Source organism: Xenia sp. Carnegie-2017, unplaced genomic scaffold, assembly GCF_021976095.1.
Source record: "Xenia sp. Carnegie-2017 unplaced genomic scaffold, XeniaSp_v1 HiC_scaffold_1, whole genome shotgun sequence".
NCBI classification, from domain to species: domain Eukaryota; kingdom Metazoa; phylum Cnidaria; class Anthozoa; order Malacalcyonacea; family Xeniidae; genus Xenia; species Xenia sp. Carnegie-2017.
In genome coordinates this window covers 10,066,625-10,092,950 of record NW_025813402.1, presented here as the reverse complement: position 1 = coordinate 10,092,950, position 26,326 = coordinate 10,066,625, and the positions used below count along the sequence as shown (strand labels likewise).

The following is a 26,326-nucleotide window of genomic DNA, read 5'->3' as shown; positions in this document are numbered from 1 at the left end:
TCAGACAGTATCTTCATTGATATCTAATAGCTTTTTTCCTTTTTCATTTTTGTGCAGACCTTCAACTGTTACTCTTCATGGAACACAATACAAAGTTGGGGCTGTTTTGTTCCTTCAATATTTAAATGAGCTTCCTGAGTTTGCACATATTGGGGAAATTGTTGTACTTCTCGAAGAAAAGATTTTTTTTATAATGAAGAAAATGAGAACAATTGAGTTCTCTGAACATTTCTCTTCGTTTAGGGTGCACATGTCAGCTAATGCACAAAGTTTGATTGTAGATCCTCTTTGCTTAAAATTGTATTTACCAATGCATGTTACTCAGGCATCATCCTGTTAAAAAAGGCATCTATATGTCGCAACAAGGTACCTTCTACCCAAATCAATGTGAAACATCAACATTATGTAATAGCTTTGAAAATACAACTGAAGTAAATGATTGAAATCATATTTACTACTGCTGTTATAGTGTGTCTTCTCCAAAGTATCTTGGCAGCCTTGTTGAACAAGTCTGCTCAACTATAATAGTGTCGTCTGAATTGTATCCAGATCCAGGTGCTTCCATTACATAATCTTTTTTTCAGGTTTTTTCTTTTTGTGTTTTCTTCTCTTTCGCTTTTCTCTTTTCCTTTTTCTACTACTGCTTATATCATCATCCACTGTTTTAAAAATAAGCAACACAGACTGCAGTAAATTCAAGTAAACATCAATGAAAAATAAAAATGTTAATTTTAGAGGAATAAATTCAATTTTTAACATACAAATGTATAGAAATCAACATACATTTTTGGCTGTCCAATCTTGGGTTTCTCATGGCCGTACCATCAATCTATTACGGTGAAAAAAATTAAAATGCATTTCTCGAACAAAAATAAGGAAAATACATACTATGATGTCATGAAATAGTTGCGTACTAACCTTTTCATTCTGTTTTGTGCTTAAAGATAGACACGGATTTAACTACAAATTTAACTACTTAGTCTATATTGCCGTGAAACTGGTAGGAATTGTTAATAGAACGGGAAGTTTTTAATATTTTGAAGACCGAGTTTAAAATAGTAACAAAGCTCCAGAAGTTCTCTAGTTTTAAAGTACTTTATCAAAGTATTAAAATGGTGGTAAGTTTGACTATCGTTTGAGGTAAATTTAATATTCTATGACAATGAAGTTTAAAGACAGTAAAGCGGGTAATTGATTTTTGGAGAATCGGAAGCTTTTAAGAGTTCACTCAACTACTAAAGTTAAAAGAAACTGCAATTCATTTTCAATTTCGATGGCCGCCGACGAGTGCAAAGATATGCTACCAATTTTTTTTTGGTTAAAATTACCAATATTTTAATGGTCAAAAAGGTTTGACCAATTTAAAAATTGGTGTGACCAAAAAAAATTGGTCATTTTTACCAATCTGTTTTTACTGTGTGTGAAAGCCAAGTTCAATAGTTGTTTTATTAATCACTTTAACTAACTGAAATATCATTATAACGTATCAATATAAAACATTTTTCATATCTTCGCTAATTTGTTTTTGTCAGACGGTTTATTTAAGTTCCTCTGCTTTAAATATTAAGCCCTCAATAACTGAGCTCGAGGTCTTTACAGAGAAATATCTGACTCGAGATCTTTTTGTACAGACCGAGCCCATAAGGCGAGGTTAATTTGTAAAACAGAAAGAGGTCCGATATTTCTCAGTAAACACCTAGAAAGCGAGGTTATTAAAAGGTTTATTATATGGCATTATTTGACCTCAAACGAAGCTTGCTTTCTTTCTCGTCTTTGCTATTTTGTACGGGTTTGACTTTCGCTTTTCTAGTATTTGCCAGTAAAAAAAAATCGTTTCAAATTGTATCGTCTGGATAGTTTAACTGTTTTCCGAGTGCTTTTCCTTTTACTCACATTCGTAAATGGTTTTTTTTTCGTTTTTTTTTTCGTTTTGCTCTTTGCTTAATAAAGTTTGTTTACATTTGACTGTAAAATTACGCGTTTTGGACCGTACCCAAAAAACATTCGCATTTTTTCATATGCATAGAAATACATTTTAATGTTAAAAAAACTGCAAAAATACAGTAAAATTATTCGTGATTAGAGAAATGTATTTATTTTTCGAGATGTATTTATTTTTCGATTAGAAAGATATTTACAGTTTTCTGAGGTAATGGTCGGCAATTTTGTGTTGAGAGTTGCCAACCTTGTCAAAATATTAGACCTGTAAGACTATACATACGTGTAACTCACGCAAGATAGCGCGCGTGACAAACATTGCATATGAATCAAAAAATATATTCTCTACATAAATTGATTGCATAAAAAACATAAACAGATTTCTGGGTCGCTAAGGCAGAAGCGATAACTGACAACTACAGTTGACTCGCTGTTACGAATTTTAGGTTTTCACCTTGATTTTCATCATAAAATTGCTTGCTTAATGCCAAATAAAAACATAGTTTTTCTCGCTCTTTCTTCGGGGAGCTCAAAATTGTGAAATTTTCAGAAAGCAGTATTTTTCGGTAAATCTCAGGTAAATCCGATACCTAAAGCCGCGCTTGAGATAGCCGCTCCAGTTATTAAAGAACTTAATGACTCAGGGGCGGATCTAGCTTCGTATATGAACTTAGGCACAATGTCGAACCGTTAGCGCAACTTTTCTATGGGGTCCAGGAGCATATTCCCCCCCCCGGGTAAAATTTTAAAATTGGATTGCAGAAAACGCTATTTCCTGCGTTTTTACAGTTGGAAAGCTAAAATTCTTGCTCATAAATCATTGATTTTTGACCGTTTCGCTCAATATCAGAGCTCATCCGCATGCCTAGGAAATTCGCTGTAAAATATGCTTTGAGGGCTTCTGACATGGACGGCCTGGTTCATTACAAACTTAGCCTAAAAAAATTCTTTACGCTTCATCAACTTTTATATGGAATTTCATTTTATAATGGTCTAGTCATACCTTTATGCTGATTATTATGCAAACGATTTATGTCAATTTATCAAATGAAGTTGCCAACAAAAAAAAGCAAAAAATGTTTGTAGATGTCCATTGTCCGGCATTGATATTTCGGAAAATATCAACACTGAGACGATCCAACAAACCATCGCTGGTAACAATGCTTTTGACTTTCAGGCAATCCAACATCTCTCCGTAGAGTAGAGCCATAAAAGTCCCATCTTTCCTCGTAAAAGCATCTTAGACTCGGTCAGTGAAAGATGCCATGCTTCTCATTAATATTGTTGGTTTTAAAGCACAAGATAAAACCTCGGCTATCATCAATCTCAATCTGTGCTGAATTTCGCACAACACCGCTTGATCATTTCAGCAAAAACGGCGGCTCGTTAGTCAGCACAACGGCTATAAACCAATCAAGAGACAGATTTTGGTCTCCAAATTCAGCACAATTTTAGGCGTGCTGACTCTGTGCGGGTTAGCTATGGGTATTTCTCCCGCAAGTGAATTACAAGTATTTTTAGCCACTTGATCTCTTAATCCGACGCTTAATCCAGGTCTTGGAAACAATAACATTGTTCAGTGAATGCACGTTGTTGCACAAATTTCTCATAATACTATCTCTAACCCTGACAATAGTTTATTTTTCTAATGCTTTCGTTGTGAGGACACAAAAAATTTAATTAATTTTAGGATAAAGAATTCATGATCATTATCTACACATCGAAACCAACTACACCCTACCGAGACAAGATTCGAACCTGCAAACGACGCATGAAAAAATCTCGCGTCCTTTCGACCAAACTAGCTCCATTCCACACCCCGAAATTGTTATTTATTTTAACTAAGCGCATTTAAAATTTGATTATTTTTTTCGCTCTGTGTAGAATTTAACTACGTCGCGTGCTAAATGTGACGTAGTTTCAATCCGCCCCTGTCAATGACAATAACTATTATGTGTAGATAGATATAGTCATATCTACAGATATCGAGAATTATTTACAGGTAGTTGACCAATCAAAAGCGTTATAGACAATAATAATACATCTGAATTGTTGATGATGACAAAATACTTTTTCCATCGTTTCCTTCAGTTAAAAGTATGACAGGCAATTCTTTTTCAAGAAGGAACTAGGTCCGTGTTCTACGTTGTCATTTTACTTTCGGAAGGAAATTTATTCAGTTACTCGTATATAGAATTCAATTTTAGAAGTAAATGATGTTTACTATGTTTGCACATGCTCATGCAAACCGAGATACACATGCTCGAGAGTTCTCACAAACTTCTCCGAGGCTTGCGTAAGCCAGTTTAAGCACTAAAACATCTTTTATTTCTTTTACAAAATAACAATAATGCAAAACAGATAAATTTCAAACAAATGTTTTGATTTTCCTCAAACATGTATTTGTGCAATGATCGATTTGCAAATTCTCTTTGATTTAATCTATAGACTCCGATCAATTTGCAAAGGCTATAATTAAAAACCTGTATAAGAGTTTGTATGCACTTCACTCACTGAAAGTAATCTCTACTATTTTGTGGTAAAATGTCCATGATGAAAAACATGGCATAAGCGTCAATGTAGAATTCGACTAACGGCTCTACAGTTCTCTACCAAGTTCCTGATACTTCGAGACGCGCATAACTTTATTACGTACGGTTCGAGTAGATAATTACAAATAATTCTAACAAATGCAAAAAAAAGGAAATCGTCTACCTGATTACAGAATTTACAGCATTACTAGGCAGAGAAGTTCATTCGATCTTATTCAGACGACAGTTTGATGCCAAATGTCCGTCCTCTCCCATCTGACATAAGATTAGCTCAATAAACTATAATTCTCATTTACATATTCAATTGAATGAACCGGAAAAGTTGTGAAACCAACAGCCCATACGTCAATCCGGAACCAAAATCCTGAAATTGAGACCCCCCTGTAATGGCTGCACGGACATGACTTTAACTGCCAAAAACAAAAACAAATAACCTTTCTGAAGTGCTTAAAATGTCCAGAAAGTTCATTTTTGGGGTGGTCATTGGAGGAAAAAACTTGCATCAGATTAATATTTACTGAGAATATTACCTTGGACCATCTCTTGTCATATGTCAATTTTGCATAAATTAACAATTATTCTTCAATTTTCATATTTTCAAAGACAAATCACATGAGACGAAAAAAGCAATCTCACTCTAATCATCATATAAAAGCGATAGACATTGCTTTGTTGACATACGATGCACTAAATTAGTATATTTTACCTATACCTTCCTCCAAAACACGTTTTCAGCCATATTTTGCCATCTTGTATGCTTTTTTTGTCGAGTCTTGCAAGTGTTTGTTGATTTACGTATAATTTCATTGAAATAACGCTGAAATGCATTGCAGTTTAGGCCCAATCGAAAAATTAAAAAGAATAGCGGTACCACCGAACCCGAGAGCGAAAAACCATCCAAAGCGAATTTAGGATCGAAATTCAAAACGCGACACCTAAAATATCATGCACCTCACGCGTGATCTTCGAGAAATTCTCGCGTGAGAAACATGACAGGGGAACATGTATTTCGCAAAAAGTTTATTTTCATGTTGCAAAAATTGATATATTTGAAACGTTAGCAAAACATTCTTTACCTGAAACTTCGATTATTTAGTTTTATATCCATTTTATTTTTGATAAACAGTGTGTGACAAACATTGAACCTAGCTACAAACTTTTCTTCTGGATTCTGATTTACATTGGCTTGAAAGCAAACGCTTCGTAAAAACGCATCCCTCCCCCCTGTAAAGTGGTTCATCATCATTCGTGACATATTTTTTTAGTTTAGTGTTTTGGATTGGATCTCAAATGTGCTATGGGAGGTTTTTCCTTACAGATACCATTAATCTTTTCTATTTTTTGCTTCGAACTTAACTACAATATATTGCTCAACGTTACTACAATCAAGTTTATATGAAGTACGAGAAGCGTGATTTATCGAGCAGAGAAGCGACGACACTTTGCAATGACGGAAATCGTGACAGAATGTCCGTGTGCAAAATATCTATGATAAAAGACACTGCATTGTATCCAAGCATGACGAAACAGCGACAAAATTTTATTTTACCACCAATAATAATGAAAATGTAAAAGGATCAACGAATGCTAGCAAGACTTGACAAAAAAGTAAACAAGACGGCAACATTTAGCTGAAAACGTGTGTTTTGGTGGAAGGTAGGTAAAATATAGTGCATCGTATGTCAACAAAACAATATTAATCGCTTTCAAATAATGCGTATGATTAGAATGAGTAAAATTTTCTTTTTTGTCTCATGTGATTTTTTCCAAGTCTCTGCCATGAACATTTGTTAATTTATGCAAAATTGATATTTCACCAGAATTAGCCAGAGATGTGCGCATGGTGATTTTCTCAGTAAATATTGATCTTATGCAATTTTTTCCTCCCATGACCACCATTTAAAGTGAACCTTCTGAACACGTGAAGCACTTCAAAAAGGTTATTTCTTTTTGTTTTTGGAAGTTAGAGCTGTTTCGGCGCAGCCATTTCAGAGGTGTTTTGATTTCACGAGTTTCGTCCAAGATTGAGGAATTGGCGCTAATAACATGTTGTTCGTCATGATCATTTTACCCCGGTAGAGATTACTTCCGGTATATGAAATGCATGCAGACTCTTACACAGGTCTCAGCTAAAGACCACCAGTGCACGCATTTAAATTTTTGTTTTTATTTCATAAGCTCCTATACTAGATAAACTATAATTTTTTGTCCATTGTCAGCAGCATATGTTATGGTTGTCACAAGGAACAAGATTTTAGTTATTTTCGTTAAGGTAATAGTGGCTTTTTGTTTCAATTTCTTAAACTTTATAGCCATACACATCCAGAGTTTTCTCTTTCTCACTATTCTATTCGATGGAAAATGAAAAAATAAAACCAAGGACACGAGAATCGGTAATTCAGTTTAACAAATAAATTGCTGTCATTTTTGTCAATACTTAATTACTTTCTAAAAACAGAAATTATGTGGTTTGAAAGTAACAATCAGGGCCTGCATGATTATTATTTTCTCGACTTCTTTCATTCGCAATATTCCCCAATTTCCGGAGAACAGCAAGATAGCTGCTCGCGTTAATATACCGCCAAAAACATATCGCAGCTAGAGAAATTAATTGCAAGTACATCACCGAGATAAATAAATTATTTTTTAAGACTGATGTTTGTAGAGTTTAGAGTGAAAATTATTCAAGAATATACTTTCGACATATAAACTCGCTCGCTTAGAAGACAGTAATTAGTTATTTTGGTGGAAGGGCGGACAAAGAGTAAATATTCTTTCGGGAGATTACATATGAAGAACTCTTGTAATTGACATCATACATTCAGATTCAGTTTAAGCCGGACCAGCGTCATCGAACACTTGGACGGCTTAAAGATGTAGAAAAGAAGATTAACTATAAGGTTGTTACGGAATTATAACTCTGAAAAAAGTATTGTAAAATGCTTTATTGTTACCATAGACTGGTAATTAGAGAGATAAAAAAAAATCTGGCGTAGACCAGCGTTGTACTTGGTGCCTTTAGCACACACTATTTTTTTAAAAGAGCCAAGTTAATAAGAACATTGAGGGTGAATTCTCTTAAAAAAATTTTTGTTATACAAAATTAGAACAAATCAAGGCTGACAAAAAATTGTGCCCTTTACAATAACCAGGGACAATTCGATCAGCTAATGGGGGTAAATTGGCTATTCTTTTAGGAGCTGGATTTCTCCCGAAATGGACGAAATAGCTCGCATTGTGGTTAAATTGGTCCTCTTACCGGGGGTCATTTCAGCCCTAATTTGAGGGGGGATTAGCGCAAAACAGGGCCAGCTTGGCCTTTCTGGGTTCAATATTCTGCTTCCAGTTTTCTGGCAAAAATAGCCCTTTTCTTTTTACTGTGTACACTGTAAGTAAAGCCATATATCACTGGAGTTGTTGACTTTCTTTGAACATTGAGCCTCGGAAAATTTTTGTTGGTTCTTATAAATAGAACCGAGTGCAAATACTGATTTGTACCTTCATGTACTAATCAGAGTTCGAGCTAGTACCTGATTGCAATATTACAAGCATATGATTTATTGCAATATTACAAGTCTATTATATAGTGGTTTCTTAACGCAAGAACGTGTTTTTTTTCTGTCAATGTAAAGTCACTATAGCAAATCATTTTTTATTTCAATATCATTATCAATATCATATTTCACTGCGTTTCACACAGTTTGGTAATTTCTATTTTATCAACGATGTATCATTAGCTATTTGACCTGTTTCCCTGTGACTATCTGCCGTTTTGTCGAATTGTCATTACGTCTTGTCGATGAGTAAATAGCAAAATTACAATGACAGATGCGCGACTGATTGCACGGGAGGACTACATTAATTTTGTTTTAAGTTGGAATAATCAGATGCACTGGACTGAAGAGAACTAAATGTAAAATCATAACTATGTCATTTCTTCTGCAATAAATGTGTTTGGAATATTTTGCACTGCATTATTACCCAGACATAGGCACGAAAATTTTTTATTTTTCAATATTCTTCGGTATTGCACAAAGTCTTCCGCGGTGGCGAGTGATTTGAATATGTAGCAATGCAAGACGAGTTGGGAGTCGTCCAGACATTGCTCTTTCATGATTAGTGGTATGATTGCCTTGGATCTTTGTCTTCGATGTCTCAAACAATTGATTGTGGTTTCTCTCTAAAGTTTATAACCTTGTTATACAGTTTGGCTTTTAATGTTGACTTCTTCCAACTTTAAAACTTACCAGCTACTTGATTATTATATAAATCTTTTATTTACATTACCATGTATGCACAAAAATTAACTTTGGAAGTGCGTATACATATTTTAGCGGATGAAACTGATCGTCATTACTTTGACAAGAAATGAGTGGATTATGTTTTCTCCCATTAACACTTAACTAGGTGTGATGTTTATGTGTGTCGCACCTGTGCCCAAACAAATACATGGTATGATGAAACACATCCAAATTTTTTCGTGCTCATGTTAAATGATAGTGGCGTACTCTGTATGAAGTTTAGCGAATATTTTATTCAAAATTTTACGATTGCTTTCATTTATCCCTCTTCTCGGGGTTTTTGCATTTGCCGAGCACAAAGAATCTTTCGAGCAAAAAATTATACCCCTGGATGCTAACGAACTGAATCTTTTTTAAATGTGGCATAAATGCTTACTGTCGTCTGGTCTCATTGAGGAATGGCATTACTTGACAAGTTTGCAAACCAGGCGGGATAACATTCTCGCGGATCGTATGTAATGTTTATGGATTGCGCTGAAAGACAATTTATTTTTCTTGTTATGACTTAGAGGGTAATCGCTGTTTAGTGGCACCCAAGGGTGCTTAAACACAAATAATAATCTTATCTACCCACAGATGCAATGTCACATTGGAATGATCAAGCTACATTGCGCTTTCAATACGCAAGTATATAAACGCAGCCGAAATGAGCGTTTTAATGTGCGCTACTTTTCCTCACGCACAGACACATTGACACTTTCATATTTGCATCTCAGTTACAATTACTCACATGAAGCATGGCAATTTCTGAGAGTCTGTTACTTTGGCTTCTTCTGAGTAATCTGGTAAGTTATGTATCTTATCTCGCAAATATTTTTACAGTGAGTAAGAAGACAATGATTTCCTTTGAGTTTTGTCAGTTAGTTTGACTTAACCATTTTGTGATCGCTTTGTAGGAAGACGATTTCCAGCTACCACAAAATCAACGAAAGAGATCGCTTGGAGAAAATTTGGAGTCATATCCACATCATGTGGTTGGTATTAGTTGCAGTATAAAAGTTAAATGTCTGTTGATCTTACTCATAAGAAGCACTATACATGAAATAATTAACATTAAATTTGACGACTTGATTGTTAATGTCATCGTATAGGGCAATGTTTCTGAGCTCAATTCATTCCTGTGGGTTATGGAACGCGATCCTCCAGTTTATTTCTTCGGAACGATTCATGTACCCTACACTAAAGTGTGGGACTACATACCACCAAACAGCAAACAAGCTTTTGAAAAGGCAAACAACGTGTACTTTGAACTGGATCTGACAGATAGAGACACGATAGAAGCATTGCAACATTGCAAATCCCTGCCGCATGGACAAAAGTTACGCGATCGCATTCCGTCGAAGCTTTTCAGGCGTTTGAAAGCTCATTTCTCCTTCGTTCGGAGAAAAATTTCAGAATGGATATCTGAAGAGTCGAAACTCATTGCGGTGAATCCTTTGGACTTGTACCGAAAACTCACAAAAAATTGGCGACGAAAGCGACCGATATGGATAATGCTATTGCTCGACAAACTCAACAAATTTAACGTGAAAATGCTTGCTGAAAGATTGCCTGTGCTCGACGCATATTTAATGCGGCAAGCTCAAACACGCGGAAAAAAGCTGGGCTCGATTGAAACCGCCAAAGAGCAATGTAACGTACTTAAAAGGCTGAACAAGAAGAAGGTAATTACCGTTTATGCTTATTGATTTTGGTTTTTCACAGTATTTAAACCGGGCAAAAGAAATCCCTGACAGAAGAGACTGAGTATGCACACCAAACGACAATTGCTAATTTCGATCAAGAGTTACTTCAATTAAAACGAGCCGATCATTAAAGATGGTGTGAAAACTCTTGTTTCGCAGTTGACCAAAATTGCGATGAATTGCGCAATCACCGGCCGTCTTAAAAAGTTCGTTGTACATTAATATTATCAGTAAGGCTATTTGATGATTTATATAATGTGAGTAACAGTCGCGTTATATCAAGCGGGCTACAAATTTAGCCATGCCCAACTATTCAAACGGTTGTTTAGCTCACGATAGGATGCCCATTGACAGGGTCAACAAGAAATCTTGATTGTTATTTGTTATTCTGCTTACACATCGCTGTGAAAGGTTGCGTCGTGCTATTTACCCAAAATTTCCAAGTGAATTGTATCAAGTTGTTTGGTGAGCGAGATTTAGAAAACTGCACTTAAGGATTGGTCTGTATGCTGTCGCAGTTACGACGTGTGGCGATTTCACCTAAAAAGTTAGCTCCAACTGAACGCGGTAGGAGGCAATTAGCACGACCTACTCGTTCTGCATCGCGGCTACGAAACGCAGCGGCTGATTAAAATCTCTTTTGAATCATTGTAAAACACAAACTGTTCGCTTAATTAACACCAAAATGCGGCGGCTCTCTTAAAAAGCTGTTAATTTCCCTCACGTCGTTAATTTTCCCTGGAACAACAATGCCAATAGTATAATATCCAATATGCTGACAATGCCGACAAATTGCGCCTACCATTCAGTCATTAGTTTCGGAGATACTTTTGATCTGAGGGTGAGGGCATGTATATGCTAACTTTTCTCGCAGCATGTCAATACAATTCTTTATATTATGCGATAGTAATAATATTTTTGAAACGTTGATATCCCAAATTTCCAAAGCCGTTACTACAGAGTACAGACGATGTATTCAATAATTCAAATCAATGATTTTCTCAACGTTTGGCGGGGCGAAGTGACAATACGCATGTAGAGCAAGAATAATTTGGCTTTCCTCGTCGTACGCAACACACACGTTGTTTATGTTCCCCTAGCTTGTTTCGATTATTTGAAGTATGCTTATATTACGTACATTTTACTTAATACTTTTCATGTTTTTCCTTTCCAAAGTGCTCATGGAACATGCATGCTTGCAATTTTTCGCAGTTTTTTTTTCTGTTTATCTTTGAATATCGTGATAGCGGTGATAACCCGGGTGGGTATTCAGTACCGTCGCGGTCCGATTTTTGTTTGTTGTTAAAATTAAACTACTTCGATTTCTTACGACATTTTATTCATAGGAAGTGTTTCAGTATGAAGCTAGGTTTTGTAACATCTCTTCAGCATTAAAATGCGGCTTTACGCAAGTATATAATAAAAACTTGCCCAGCAACAAAAAATATTACGACTGCCAAAGAGTATTTTAGTAAAACATAAAACAATAGACACTCCGTACATAGTAAACATTTAATCTAAATGTTTAGACCAGTGTTACATGTTACATTTTCCTATAGAAAATGTTACATTTTTCTGCTGATGATGACATGTCTTGTCCAGTGTGACCAGACTTGGTAATTTTAATTACTTTCAGTAATTTGTTGCTATTTTTTGGTGCGTTTTAGTGATAATTAGAAAATTTTGGTAATTAATCTGGTAATTTTTTAAATTTTAGTAATTTTTGACTTCGTAAGGATAAGATTCAGTTTCAAACTTTCGTAACTATTCAGCTTTTTGTTTTTCACGACTATGAAGTTTTAGTGTTTGCATGTGCCTAACTTGCACGTTTTGAGCATAGTCTTGCTTTGTATATATACGAGCAAGAATGTAGGCATGGAAAAACAGAAGGGTTATTTTGAAGCTATAATGTTGCTGCATAGCGATTCGCATTATTTAGGTATGTTAGTATTTTACTATACCGTAAATGACGTTTAATAAAGTCAAGCGGATGTAGATGGGGCGTTTATTAGAGAGAGATGTTTATCTCATTCCATCATCTTAGAAAGTTTTGTTTCACTCTGAGCCAACTTGAAAAACTATAATAATGATATCATCATAATGATAGGGGGGCACTAATAAAGACAAGACAGAGCATTTATGATTTGTTAGAGAGTGGTCAGTAATGTAATTGAAATAAACTTTAGGGGCTTCTGGGAGGGGGTCGTTGATTATATGTGGTGTTTATTTTATAGAGGGCATGGGAGCAAATTTTGGTACTTTTTCATTGATTTTGGTAATTTTTGAAGCCTAGCTTGGTAATTTGCTTTCAGAAAGTGTGGTCACACTGCACTTTTCGAAACGTTTAGATTAAATAATGTTTACTATATACGGAGTGTCTATTGTTTTGTGTTTTTTCTTAAGAATATGTTATATATATGATACTTTTATATAGGAAGTTTTTGTGTGATGATCCTACGTGAAAAACAGATGCGCGAGAGCAGAGCGTAAATAAATATGTAGTAATATTGAAAAATCACAAAAACTACAGTTTCATCCCGACAAGCCTGTTTCGTGATTGCTCCTTCTTCAGGGGACGGAAGTTAGCGTATTAATTAAGGTGTATGGTTACAAATTGCAAAGGAGTATTTTGAATCTATGGCGACAAGAGGAAACAAGTTTGTTGCGTTTATTAAGAGATGATTTGGATGGTTGGTAGAGGAGGAAGAATTTTTCTTTGAGGCAAAATTGCATCTTTAGTGGTACTGTTTTATGGTTTGCTGTGTGTGATGATGTTCCATGAGATGTCGTGGTCATTGTTGCTGTCTTTAAAGGTCCAAATGTGCTTACTGAGTTCGGTCGAGTTTCGTAGTTTTTTTTAGTGTGATTTCTATGCCTAGTCTTAAATTCGTTTTCTGTAAGTCCAATATACGTCTCAGTTGTGTTATTGTCCTTGCGTTTCACAGTTCTTTGGTAGATGAGGGATGATTGCAGGTAGTTTCCTTTAAGTGGGGTGTTTTGTTTCTCTCAGGTGTGGCATGTTTTTGTATGTGTCTTTTTGTTTGTGGTGCTGTCGTTAGTTTTGTCTGATGTTCTCAATATATGTTTGTTGTGATTGTTGATTATTTGTTCGATGTTGTTCATGCAGCTGTAGCTCAGTTTGATGGTGTTACGGTTGAATATTTTCCTAAGTTTATGGTCTATGGGGAAGTGTTTGTCGATTAATGAAAGGATTTTGTGGCCAATGCTCGTGTGGACGTTTTTGTTTAATGGAGGGTTCTACCAAAGTATATCTTATGGAAGTCTGTTTTTCAGTTTGGTAGTAGCGTCTGAATCGAATTTTAGTGTGTATGGGTATCTGTTTTCGTCGAGTGCTTTTTGGTATGGTGCAGTTATTTGGTCAAATGATGCTTTGTCAGATGATAGGGATGATAGACGTTTGTTGATGGGGGCAGGTCTGTTCCTCGTTACGGTTGGCGGATGGTTGCTTTCGCTGTGGACGTATTGCAGAGAAGTGTTGGGTTTTGAGTAAGGTCGATAGGAAGAATTGTTAGGATTGAAGGTGATGTCAAGGAAGTAAATGATTATTTTGTTTGCTTCGATAGTTATGCGTAGACCATTATTGTTGAAGCTGCGGCATATCTCCTTTTTGATGTTATCTGTTTCTCTTGCTGTGAAGTTTGAAATGGCAAGTCCGTCGACTCGATAAAGTCCTATGTCTGTGGTGATGTGTTGTAGTTGAGAAATGAGGTAGCTTCCTATGAGTTTGCGTGTCTCTGCACCGTCGAAGCTGCCCATTGTGACGTCGAATGTAGAGTTATGTTTCTTTTGCCAGGGTTGTTGATTTTGTATGAGGAATGAATTCTTAGCGTGTATAAGGATGATTTTTTCAGCGTTTGTGATGTTGTCTTAGTTTCAGGCGGAATCCAGTGCTTTGTTTAGTAGGTCTTGGTCAATAGATGAATAGAAGTCTACTATGTCGAAGGTTATGAAAGTGATGTGTTTTTTTTGTGTTTGACAGATTTGAACCACTGGGACACAGATGATAAATTTTTCCATTGGGTGAATGAGGTTGCTTTTATGATGTTGTTGTTGATTCTGTCCAGTATTTTTATGCTAATTTTTCCAATTTCGGATTTTGCTGGGTTGATAAGTCTGGGTTGATAATCATTTCACTTGACGATTTTTTGGGAGTGGATGACTCAATATTCATAATAAACAAAGAAATAAAGAGCTGCAATAAACCAGGAGCACGATAAAGAGCACGACTTTTCTATATTACGTTAAAAGAAATACAGGATGGCTAATAATTACGGGTCAACAATTACTAAACAAATGTACCTTGTTTCGGAAAATCCATTAAAGATGAAAATTATTCATTTGCAATTAGATTTCATTTGTATAGCACAATTTCATCAATAATTTAAGCGAAAATTTTATTTTATTTCTGAGAGTTGCTGTTTTCAATAGGATGCACTACTTTAGCTATGCCAATGCACATTCAGAATTTTTTCTTCAGTTTTTATTGTCATTCTTTGTGGCGCCACTTCTTCAAAAAGACGTACACTGAAAATGAAAATATGTTTAGACATGCATTCATAAATATCTACTTTGTCATCTATCAAAATTTTCAAAAAACACAATCACTCTTGAGAAAACGACGTGAATTTGGCATATTTTATGGCTTGAACGAATTTTGTGTTGGGGTACAGATAGTTGCCACCCCAAACATCAGATTCCAGCCACTTGAATAAATCGCTCGTCAACACCTCTCCCAATTTTTAGCAAAAACAAATACACTTGAACTGAGTCTCCTGAGCAAGGTGACAAAAAGCGAGTTTTGTACTAAACGTAGTAGCTATGTTTCTCAAATTTTGTTGTGTTTTGACACATTTTAGTCATGCACTAAGGTGCCACTATCGACTGTTTTTACAGTTCTTCGTTAAATGAAATTGATGAGAAAATCACACATGTTTTATGAACTCAAGAAATATTTCTTCAATATTCATTTAAACTATTCTAAATCTAAAGTTTAACGAGTTGCAATTTCTATTTGATAGAAAATATTTTCACACAAATCGGATCAGTACTGCCAACACAATGTAGATAAATTAACTTACAAATAATCAAGGAAGTTTTGTCTTTTGAGTCAGCAATGAAACCCATGCAGTATTTAAAAATTAATTGTTAGAAACGAAAAGAGGAAACAACAGTTCAAGAATTTGATTAAACACGAGCATTAGGAGTAGACACTATAAGAAGAAATTGAAACTAAAAGACTTTCTTGAAGAAATAAGCAGGAGAAAAGTAAGGCAGTTACATTTCCCATTGTTGAAACATACACGATAGCGTTGTAGGTCATGGAATTTTTTCCCATTTGTTATCATTTTTACGTGGAAAAAAATTAATTCAACATTTCGACACTTCAATACTTGCAGTTTTTTATTTATATTATTCAGTTACCGTTTAACATTTAAAAGTTGAGAGTAAAATAACAAGTTTATATTTAACTCTTAATAAAGTGGTTATAATACTATAACACTTTTATAAGAACTATAGGTGCGCCGAGTGTGATCAATGCTCGTCTTTTTTCAGCGGGAACTGTGTTATAATCGTATGTTTTCAGCTATGTTTACACTACTCTATTTACACTTGTCCTTACTCTTTCGTCGCTTCCTTGCTAAGGCTTATCCCCCTGAAAATTTTCACACCTTACACCCACGTTTTATGGGAAAATGAACTAACTAATAGAATTCATGAATTCTTAAATTTGGGATGAAAACTTTCATCCGTTTTGTCTTTAATCACATTTGAATTATTTGACTTTCATGCGTCCATTAATTTTGTTAATTCCAGTTGTATCAAGACTTGCATGCAATAAGCTTAGCAAAATGAATATAATTCTGCATGTGTATCTCGATTCTCGATTATAAAGCATCATTATTATTGAAAATAAGAGGAAGTGAGTAATAGAATTACCGTATTTTGCATGTCAAGTTCATGACAGATTACGTTTGCATGCAAGAAAATCAATATGATTGATTGCATACATGGTAGAGATATTTTAATAATTTTCCACTAGGAGGCCATTAGCTAACATCAATGTGCATGCATGTGAGGCGTGAGGTGAGTCATGTGACAAAGAATCCGGACTCTTCCGTAGTGAAATTTTAAAAACTGCATTTTTGTTAATTTTGTTTTGTGTAATTGTAGAGCAGTTTAGGTTTGACTCCATTCGCTTGTTCTTTCTACATGCAGTCTTACAAATACCCAAAGGAGTATATGTAATGTGTTGTTCACAACACTTAAAGGGCATATATGACTCGAAAACTGTGCTATTTAGATTATTAATTCATGTAACTTAATTTTGAAAATGACAGTGTTCCTTTTAAAACAGTTTATTCATATCACTTTTCATTCTCAAGATATTGAAGTTTATGTAATGACGTCATATTGTATAATTTGAAATAGCGCGTGTATTTCCTGATATGTTACTTCAACCAAGCAGAGAATTTGCTTCATTGTGAAGAGCCAGTAGTATGGAAAATTGCCTAATCATTTCAACCAAAAGTTGCCAGTACAGAATGTTTGAAATTCATTGTGCAAAATGACGTCAAAAGTTTTGGGTAAATCGGTCATTACAAAAACCTGAATATCTTGAGAATGAAGAGATATGCATAAACTGTTTTAGAAAAGATTTTGTCATTTTAAAAGTTCTGCTGTGTGAAAATGTAATTTTAATAGTAAAATTTTCGAGTCATAACGTTCTGTGTCAGTGATGCATAACAAAATATAAACTATTCGCTGTTTTTTCGTCTCTCGCTCCCCCTTTCGACATATTTTGTCTTGGTAAGATTTTCATAAGTTGCATTTGCCAAACGATGCTACAAATGCTTATTGTTTCATGATTTCAGGTAATCTACGCTTTGAAAAAGAGTTTAACATTACACGAGAACATACGTCGTGGTGAAGAAAATATTCCGTTGTCGGCAAAGCAATTGATTCATTATTACAAATTTGGTGGCCTTAGAAAAGTTTTGTCCGCTCTACAGTCGTCCGGAGTTTCTAATCTACGAAATATTTCCCAGTTGCAAAACTTGGAAATTAACAAAAGCAAAAGATTCCAAAAATATATGAAAAACAAGTTGTTCTTCGAAAGAAACAAGAGAATGGCAAAACGGATCAGAAAAATTATTAAAAAAAACTGTGGAAGAAGTATGATTTTTGCTTTCGGTGCAGGTAGCTAAATCATATACAATATATACGGCGTCACCATTTTTTCCGTCAGCTTCACATTCTGTTAAGTTGTTTTTGTCTTGTTTAGGCAAGTTAAGACATGTGATTATATATCATTCACTTGACAATGATTTGGATATATTTAATACATTAAAGAAATCGTGTGTTAAGATTTTATATGAATCAATCGTGCTTTACATACAAGCGAAGTTTCGTATGATAAATTCACTGCAGCGATTAAACATTCGACGAGAATAGTTTATCCAAAAGTTATTTTTTATCTTCATGAAAAGAAGCATGGCGATGTTATAAAAGCCGAAATGAAAACTCTCTCTGCTTCAAACATCCCAAAAAAACCACGAGGTCATCTCTTAAAAATTCAACAGGAAAAAGATATAAACAATTATTGAAATTGCTTGGTTACGTAAAAAAATATAAAAACGGTCCCCATGCATGTGATTGAACTTAATGCACTTGTTTCTAAGTATAGTCGTATTTAAAGCGCATGTGTCAAGTCAAGCCATGCTTAGCAAAGGGCATTTGTAGCATGCAAATCATTAACGTCAGGTTTAACATGGTGATAAAATCATCGGTACGAGCCCGTTTTTCCTCAAATGTGCACCGACCCCCGGTTTAACTTTTCTGGTTAGGACTATAGCTGTGACTAAAACCAAATTTGCTTCATTTCTAAAGGCGATTGAAATTTCTTTTTGTTTAGGCCATTTTATTGGACACAAAAGCGTAATAAGCTTGCTTCGTCGTCGTGGATATAAAATAAAACATTTAAAAGCAAATGACGCTATCTCATTAAGGTTGGTTTGTTAAACAATCGTTTTACGTTTTCATGCAGGTATTTTGACGATCCTTTTGTAAAGCCAATAGCAGTTTTTTTACAGTTAGAAAAATTATTACTTCCGTTTTTTTTGTTTAATACAAGCAGATTTCACTTGATTCTAATCAAAAACATACAATCTTTGTAAGCAAGAGAAAATTTTTCGAGAGTTTTCTCAAAAAAAAGAATACAATTTTCCGAAATTCATTTTCAATTCATCCTTTTACCGTATTTAGCGTATAGCTATAAAGCACTATTCCAATTTATCATTTACAGAAATCATGGAAGTGTCAAAGTTGTCAGATGCAAACACCAAAGAGAAGAAAAACAACAAAAGTCAAACTTAAAACAAGTAAATCGAAGGAAGAATGTGTTTGGTAATTTGAAAGAGAACAACGCAAAGTAAGTTAACTGTGTATTGTCATATCATTTAAAAAGATGATTATTGTGCTTGCACAGGCTTATGTAAACCGAGGACACTTTTGGGAGAACTCCAGAGGAGATCAGGGCAAGCGTAAGACCGAAGGACGAGGGTTGCACCCAGATGAACCTGCTCGACAGTTCTGAAAAACGTCACCGAGGTTTTCATAAGCCAGTACAATTTTCTTTAAATGTATTCCTGATTTGCTAATTCACTTTTATTTATTTATTTAATTGAACTCAGATTTGTTTGCGCAGCTATAGCAAACACAGCTATAGACCAATCAGCGCATGCGTCACATTGTTCTTATTTTATAAATTGAATAAGTGTGTCTTTTTCCTACTTCATTTTAATTATAATATCCATGACACATTATTTTCAGTACAACGAGAAAAATCAAGCCGGCCAACATCACGTTGTATAAATCATCGCATGAAAAGTTCACTGGGCAGACCTCGTCGAATGCTGTGTCCCTGAATATAAATCGATGGTTGTGCATATTCCTTCTGTTGAAACTGTTTTTTTTCCTTCATGATTCTGTAACGACAATAGAATAAGTTAAGAAAATTATTAAAAAACTAGCTAGATGAGAAGAAATTCGATGACTCGTACCTCGAAGGTGCGCTGTTTATACTAGTTTGAAGGCTATAGATCACCATTTGTCTTTGAGGACGGTTTAGTGTGTCATACCCAATTCATCAGCAGCACATTCTCCTTTATCTTTAACAAAACTTAAATAATTGTGATATTGCTTTCTATATGAGCGAACAGGGCTTTTCATTGATGAGTTAATGAAAGACCTGGCTTGAAGATCCATTAGGCTCTTCATTATTTCCTAGAAATCAAAATATACCAATACATCTAAAAAAACTTTGAACCTCCTTTGAACTTCTAATGATGAATTGTTCAGTCATAAAACACGTTATTATTTTTACTATTTTCAACTTCAAAGTGGCAGAAAGAATTCGGTCAGAAGTGCAAGTAAACACTTAATGATGTAATTTAAATACCTTGCTGTGTCTAGGGGATCATTGTTCACGCCTCACCCGTCCACCATTCTCTACAATGCTGGATGAGAAAGAGTTTGTGGTATATATATTAAATTTTGGCAAATAATATTATGGTTCATATTCTTGATGTAACAAACAGTAAAATATCTTATATTGTAAGTGGAAATTTAATGAGAAAAATCTATGTGTTTGTTAAGATGATAAATGAGCTTGATGATTTTTAATCATTAACTTATGAATTTTGAATGTAAGCTCGACCTCGACATTAACCTCTTTTTCAATTGCTCATTCGTGAGACGAGGAGATAATATCTTTCGTAACACGGGTAATTATTGTTATGTATTATGGAAATATATATTTAATGAATAAAGTCCTTCATGTGTAAAGGTTTTCTAAATTGTTGACTTCTTTAGCATGAATGTGTATTTCAGCATAACGTTATGCTTTTTATCGAGATTTCAATTGTTGTATTTCATGAAAAATTATTTGAAATTTTCGTGATTTAAAAATAAAATGCTCAATACAATATCCTTGTCGACATGGTTAAGTGCTCGATCATTTTCAAAATAAAATGTGTTTTTAGGTACCTTTTACATTCATAACTTTGAAAAGTGGGGTCGTCAGTGTTTTTTAATAATCGACAGGTAATGTTTGAAAAAAACAAATTTCTACAGAAAAATAAGTAAAGTCATCGTCATTACTATCAAGCTCGCTACTATAAAACTCGTTATCTTTCCATTTTTTTATAACTAACGTTAAAGATATTAAAGTTCTTGAATAGAAGAAAACGACAGTCAGCAGAAAAGTGTTAGGCACCACAACCTCTTCAATATTACCATAGATGGAGGGTGGGTGAGGGTATGTGGGCTAGCCGCATTCCAGGATAGATTGAAAAGTTGAGCTAATTTTCAACGTGTCGGGCAAATGAGAACGAGAGCAAGGATATGGCAGATTATGATATTGAATACGTCACGAGAACAGAACTAGACTATAGTGACACTTCCATTGAATATGTCATTAGTGAAACTTTAATCCATAACATTATCCACTCTGTCTGTAAAACCAATACCAGTCCCTCTGCCACCGAAAAACCTGCACAATTTCTAATAAGTAACTACCCAATCAATTTTCAAATCTTAGATAATATGACTTGAAACCTACCAGCAAACGGCTTCGCATGTGGAACTCAGAAGTCATTCCCCTTTTAACGACCGGAATCATAACTAAAAACACACGAAACGATTAAAAATATTCACTTAAATTTGTAATTGTACGTGAGAACTTGGTACACATAATTGGGGCTTGGGTAGTTCAGCACATGCACATCGTCACCATTTACATCTCTCGGACCCACAAAACAAGAAGAAGCTACATTACGAGCTGTTAGCACTATATACACTGCCGAGCAACTAATTTCACGGTGCCCTAATGTCTTCGATTGCCTTTTCGACACCCTAACATCAGAGATCTAGTGATGGAATACCGAAAACACCCCGTCCCAAGGCATGGGTCTTAGCCTAAAGCAGTGTTGCATTGGCTGACGGTCAAAAATCTTACCACCCACAACCACCAAGCTCTTGTAACATTATACTACGACACAAGAATCAGAGGATAGTAAAATCATTCAGAAATAGCAAACCCAGGCATTGCATTACAATCGTGGTTCCAAAGACCACAGTCTACTGTAAACAGGGGACATAGTTCGAATAAAACCAACCTGTTTTGGTCAGTACGAATGGAAAAAAGCGATGGTCATTTCTCGCCATGGCGACAGATTGTACGTTGTTCAGACAGAAGACGGTGGACAATACAGGCGAAATAGAATTCACCTAAGAATATCCAAAGAGCCATTTAATGCGGACGAAGAGGGCGGAACATCTGACGATGAAAAAACGACGGTGTTGAAGCAGATGCACCCAAACCCATTCTGCAGCCTGTGACAAGAAGAAGACTACAACATCAGAGAAAACTTCCGAGCTTCCTCAAGGATTATGACTGCGATTAAACGCACGTAAGCGAGCTATCGTTATACATATATATTTAAAAGAACCGACTGCCCTATCTGACAGGCTTGGGATCCTGTTCTCAGTAATCACATAATTTAATAAAGTCGTTGTTATTCCTAAAATGGCGCCATATTGATACACAAAGCACAACGACTGCGATAATAAAATACTATGGTTTATTGGTATATTATATGAATTATAGTAATTACTATTACCATGATTATTTTATTACTAATACTATTACTATTACTATCATATAAATTCTTTTTATTTATAAAATACTATTAAAATACTATTTATACTCAAAAGCTGGAATGCCACATATTCTAAATCTTGAACTGAATTCGCCTGCATGAATCTGCAATGATAGATTGATAGTCAATACGTGATATACATATGCTCCTCATATGATAAGTAAATTTTTCAACAGAAGTAAGCCGATATGTGACATGTGTTCGGCAAACAGTTCTCTAAAGCCACTCCGAGCAACATCAAAAAGTATGTATAATATATGTGTCAAACGTCAATAAGATAAATAATGTACTCGTTCATCTGCCTTGTAAGTTCAAACTGCTTCACATGCTGCTGAATTAAGAAAAACGTCTGTGAAGTCTGCTTATATGTCTTTAATATGCAGTAAGCATGCAATTGTTCGATGGAATGAGAAGGAAAACATCACAAGGAACAAGAACTTAATTCAAACATATTTCTGCAATACTACTGTAAAACAGTAGTATTGCAGAAATGTTTTTACAATACAATACTGTTTTTACAATACAATACTGCAATTTCTACAATTTACTACTAGTGTATAGAATTTGGAGGCAACGAAACCTGACAACAAGCATGTCAATGCATGTAGCATGGACACACGTTATCTTATAGTATGAAGAATATTAGTGATAGATTAACATCTTAATTGTTTATCTTTAAACAAAGCCAACCAGCACATCTTATCATATTGTCCTACATTGTTGGAAGCAGCATGCATATATCAGCCTCCTTTGAATGGTTTGTGTGACGATCGACAGACATTGTTGAAATGTGTTTCACAGTTTCAAAACGTTCAATGATAATATTTTTTGATCAAACGAACAAATCAAACAGATGTAACGGAATCTACCATCATCGAAAATTATATGACCAAATCAACAATACTGCATGGACGATGTTGTCTCTCAGCTAACAGCTTGCATGCGAAGTGTGCTAAACTATAGAAGAATTGCATTAACTAATAATTAACTAAACCATTTTACCTCATAGAGATATTACTAAAAATAAATATTAAATGGTCGACCTCATGACGAGTATTTTGCGCATTTCTAAAGCATTCTGCACACCATGCTGAGCATGTTATTAAACGGTTTTACAAAGAAAGTAGACTATACAATTAGTTGTGATAAAGCTTAAATTTTGAAGCTTACTGTAATCTTTTCGATAATACTTAACCAGCTATTACTATCAGTTTTGTCTGTCTTTAGATATAGCTATGAATTAAAACGTAAACATGGAAGATTTGTAAAAACGAACAAGCGCTATTATACGTTCAAGAATGCTTAGCTATATAATTCTCAACCGTTAATTTTTTGCCACTAACAGCACTATCTTCTGTCGTCGTTCCGTTAGTGAAACATGCGTGATTGCGATGATTAATATGAAGTATGTTTCCTCGAATCATGTAGCTCCCTATGTTACTCTCTCCTTACCCTATTATTGTACAAATATAACATGCAGAAAAAAACAGCCTGTTTTGCTGGTATAAAAATCCAAAATCGCAAAGCACGTCGTAAGAGTAATGAAATATTATTTCTTTTTCAGCAAATTTACGATATTAAATCAACACGAAAATCAATCGCGTTTGCACTTTTAGATGAAAGATGTCTACACATAATCATCCATTATGCAACTGTCACACGCAAATCGTCGCAATATTTGGTAGTACGACTCAAAGCCAGGTGTTTTACTAAAATAGGACGATCAAAATCTACAATTTAGCTGGCAATAAATGAATACTCAACAGAACGAGAAATGAAAATGACATATATGTTTAACATAAAAAATATAGCCAGAAATAGAACATTTATTCTACATACAAAATTGGGCAAAAATTGCAATAAATGTAGACTTCACACGTACATACAGAAGTAACATATATAATATAGAAAAATTTAGATAAGGGAATGCACTGATGTAGTAGATTTGAAATCATTGTCGATGTCTACTATTTTCATAATTAATGTTCCATATTTTATGATGTTTCAATTTTGTTTCTTCTCCGCGAATGTAGCTACTTATATTACCATAGAATCTTCATGACTTGGAACAGATTGCCTTTTCCATTTTCATACACACATAACTTTTTGCAGCCATCTTTGTTGATATCTTAGATACAATCACTATTTTATGAAATTTTACATGTGGCAAAATCGTTCTCTTTTATTCTATATACAACTATTTCATAGTTGCCTACAAATCATTTTCCAAACACTAGTGAAATTTATTGCAAATATATACATTGGTATAAATAGCTATATTTGTTGGCGTATAACAAGAATCCCCCTAGCAGAGATCTGCATGGTGTCCATATAGTTTGCCTTGGCAATATAATACGTTGATAATAAACAGCCGAATTTCAAAGCTAATCATTCACGACGAATTCTATCGATTTCGAGGACATGTCAGGTGACAATTTTCTGACAGCGTCGTAACTTTCTCTTAAAACCTTTGGATGTCGTTCCCCTCATCCTAAATAAGAGAGAGGTCTGAATATTTAAGTGTCTAAAAAGTGCTAATTGATTGTTATGGAGATCTATCACAAAATGCATATAAATAAAAATTTTGATAGTGTATTCAATATCTTTCGTCAGTCATCAAGTGTATCTTCTATATTTTATAAAAACTGTGTCAAACAGTTTTCATACATGTCAAGAACATTACGATCACTACTCTTTCCGAAAGGACACATTCATGCTGCTTTTGGCATTTAAGCTGCAAGCTTGCACTAAAGACAAACGATCTTTGTATCAATGCTATTTTTAATCAGGGCTCTTCAATCACAAATTTACATTACAATTTGGCTTTGTTGAGAAATGAAATAAATCATCATAAAAAATCCTCATATTAAATCAGCAAGCCAACCCAGTCAAGTTACAAAACTATTTGCTCATTAACTTGGCTTATAAGACTTTAAGACTATACCTTGAAACATGGTGAGCACACTAATTCTATGTATTGCTTTGATGAATTTTAAGACTTGCTAAAGTGATGACTATTTACCTTTTCTTCTGTAATTTGGTTTTTTTGCACACCAAACCTTTATCGCAAGGACAACCATGATTTACAGCGTAAGCAACTCCACCTTCTAGCACTCTGCAAAATTGGTTTTCTTGTCGCATTCTCTTACACACAAACTCTCCGTGACTCTTGGCGCAGCACAGTCCCGGGTTGCAGTCCTTGTCTTTTCTACACCGAGCTAGAAAGTTTCCAGGTTTAACAGTTTTCCGACAACTTCCAAACACGCACTCAAAGCCTTTGCAGCAAACGTGATCGCGGCGACACTTCAATTTATTCTTCTTGCACTTATGACATGTACCATAATGTCGGTGGCAATAGTTCGCCTTTCCACAATCACGATCTCTTGTACACATCTAGACATAATTGTTAAAATTCTTCGGTTCATATTATAATCAATACAAATTGTAATTTTCTTAAATCCTGAATGAAATAGCTACTAACAAACAAGTTTGTTTTACTCAAAAGAGCAGTTCGTGCTTCCAGATATGCTTATCAAGAAAAGGCTTTTCAAAATTGACTACGTTAATCAGTAAGAAGATCGATGATGAAATTATGTATATAAGACGATAAGTGATCGATGTCACTGATTATGTATTCTTAAAGAAAGTAAAGCCTTTATATAGCGACATTCACAAACCGATGATTCAATCGGTTGAAAGATTAGCACCGTGTGGTTGGAGGATTGTTGTCGGTTCACGATCGACGACTCATTCTTAAAAGGCCATCGCTTTACAAAATTTTAAGACTTTTTAGGACTTTTTCTACCTTAGTTGTAGTATTTCTAAGCGTCGAGTTGTGTTTCGATAAGGAATTTTCTTCAAGAGGATTGACATGCCATAGCCAACTAAAGATAACGCAATCAACAAGACGAGGTAGGAGTAACAATAGTGCCAGCGTACACAAGCGGAGTTTCATCGTCGTTCAACACTATATTCCCGTTAGCTTATTTTGATCGATACTCTCTTGCTTGGCGACTGCTCCTTCACAATGTAATCCTTCTTTCAGTAAAACGAGCATTTAAAGTCGATCATTAAAGTAAATGAAACATTTATTACTTGGGAGAACCAATCAA

General features: G+C 34.8%; 2 protein-coding genes and 1 long non-coding RNA gene across 4 annotated transcripts; 1 reads left to right on the top strand and 2 right to left on the bottom strand.

The window, feature by feature from the left end:
* Positions 1-382: 382 nt before the first annotated feature.
* Positions 383-4,764, bottom strand: LOC124440427. Its single transcript, XR_006946671.1, has 3 exons — positions 4,654-4,764; positions 784-829; positions 383-659 (listed from the first exon to the last, which is right to left on the bottom strand). It is a non-coding gene; the product is annotated as an uncharacterized LOC124440427 (long non-coding RNA).
* A 4,619-nt stretch (positions 4,765-9,383) lies between these two features.
* LOC124440409 (metalloprotease TIKI homolog) lies at positions 9,384-20,340 on the top strand. Of its 2 annotated transcripts, none has more exons than XM_046990817.1 (7): positions 9,384-9,576; positions 9,688-9,765; positions 9,883-10,455; positions 17,370-17,670; positions 18,410-18,503; positions 18,800-18,925; positions 19,327-20,340. In XM_046990817.1, exons 1-7 carry the CDS (start codon positions 9,529-9,531, stop codon positions 19,499-19,501), a joined length of 1,395 nt encoding a protein of 464 aa, XP_046846773.1. In that variant the 5' UTR covers positions 9,384-9,528; the 3' UTR covers positions 19,502-20,340. The 2 variants fall into 2 exon arrangements, with proteins under 2 accessions (XP_046846773.1, XP_046846766.1); XM_046990810.1 differs by having other exon boundaries at positions 17,370-17,694.
* A 3,652-nt stretch (positions 20,341-23,992) lies between these two features.
* Positions 23,993-26,326, bottom strand: LOC124436341 (dickkopf-related protein 3-like). The gene is made up of 3 exons (XM_046986259.1): positions 26,020-26,326; positions 25,237-25,607; positions 23,993-24,705 (listed from the first exon to the last, which is right to left on the bottom strand). The coding sequence occupies exons 1-3, from the start codon at positions 26,167-26,169 to the stop codon at positions 24,639-24,641; spliced, it is 588 nt and encodes a 195-aa protein (XP_046842215.1). The 5' UTR covers positions 26,170-26,326; the 3' UTR covers positions 23,993-24,638.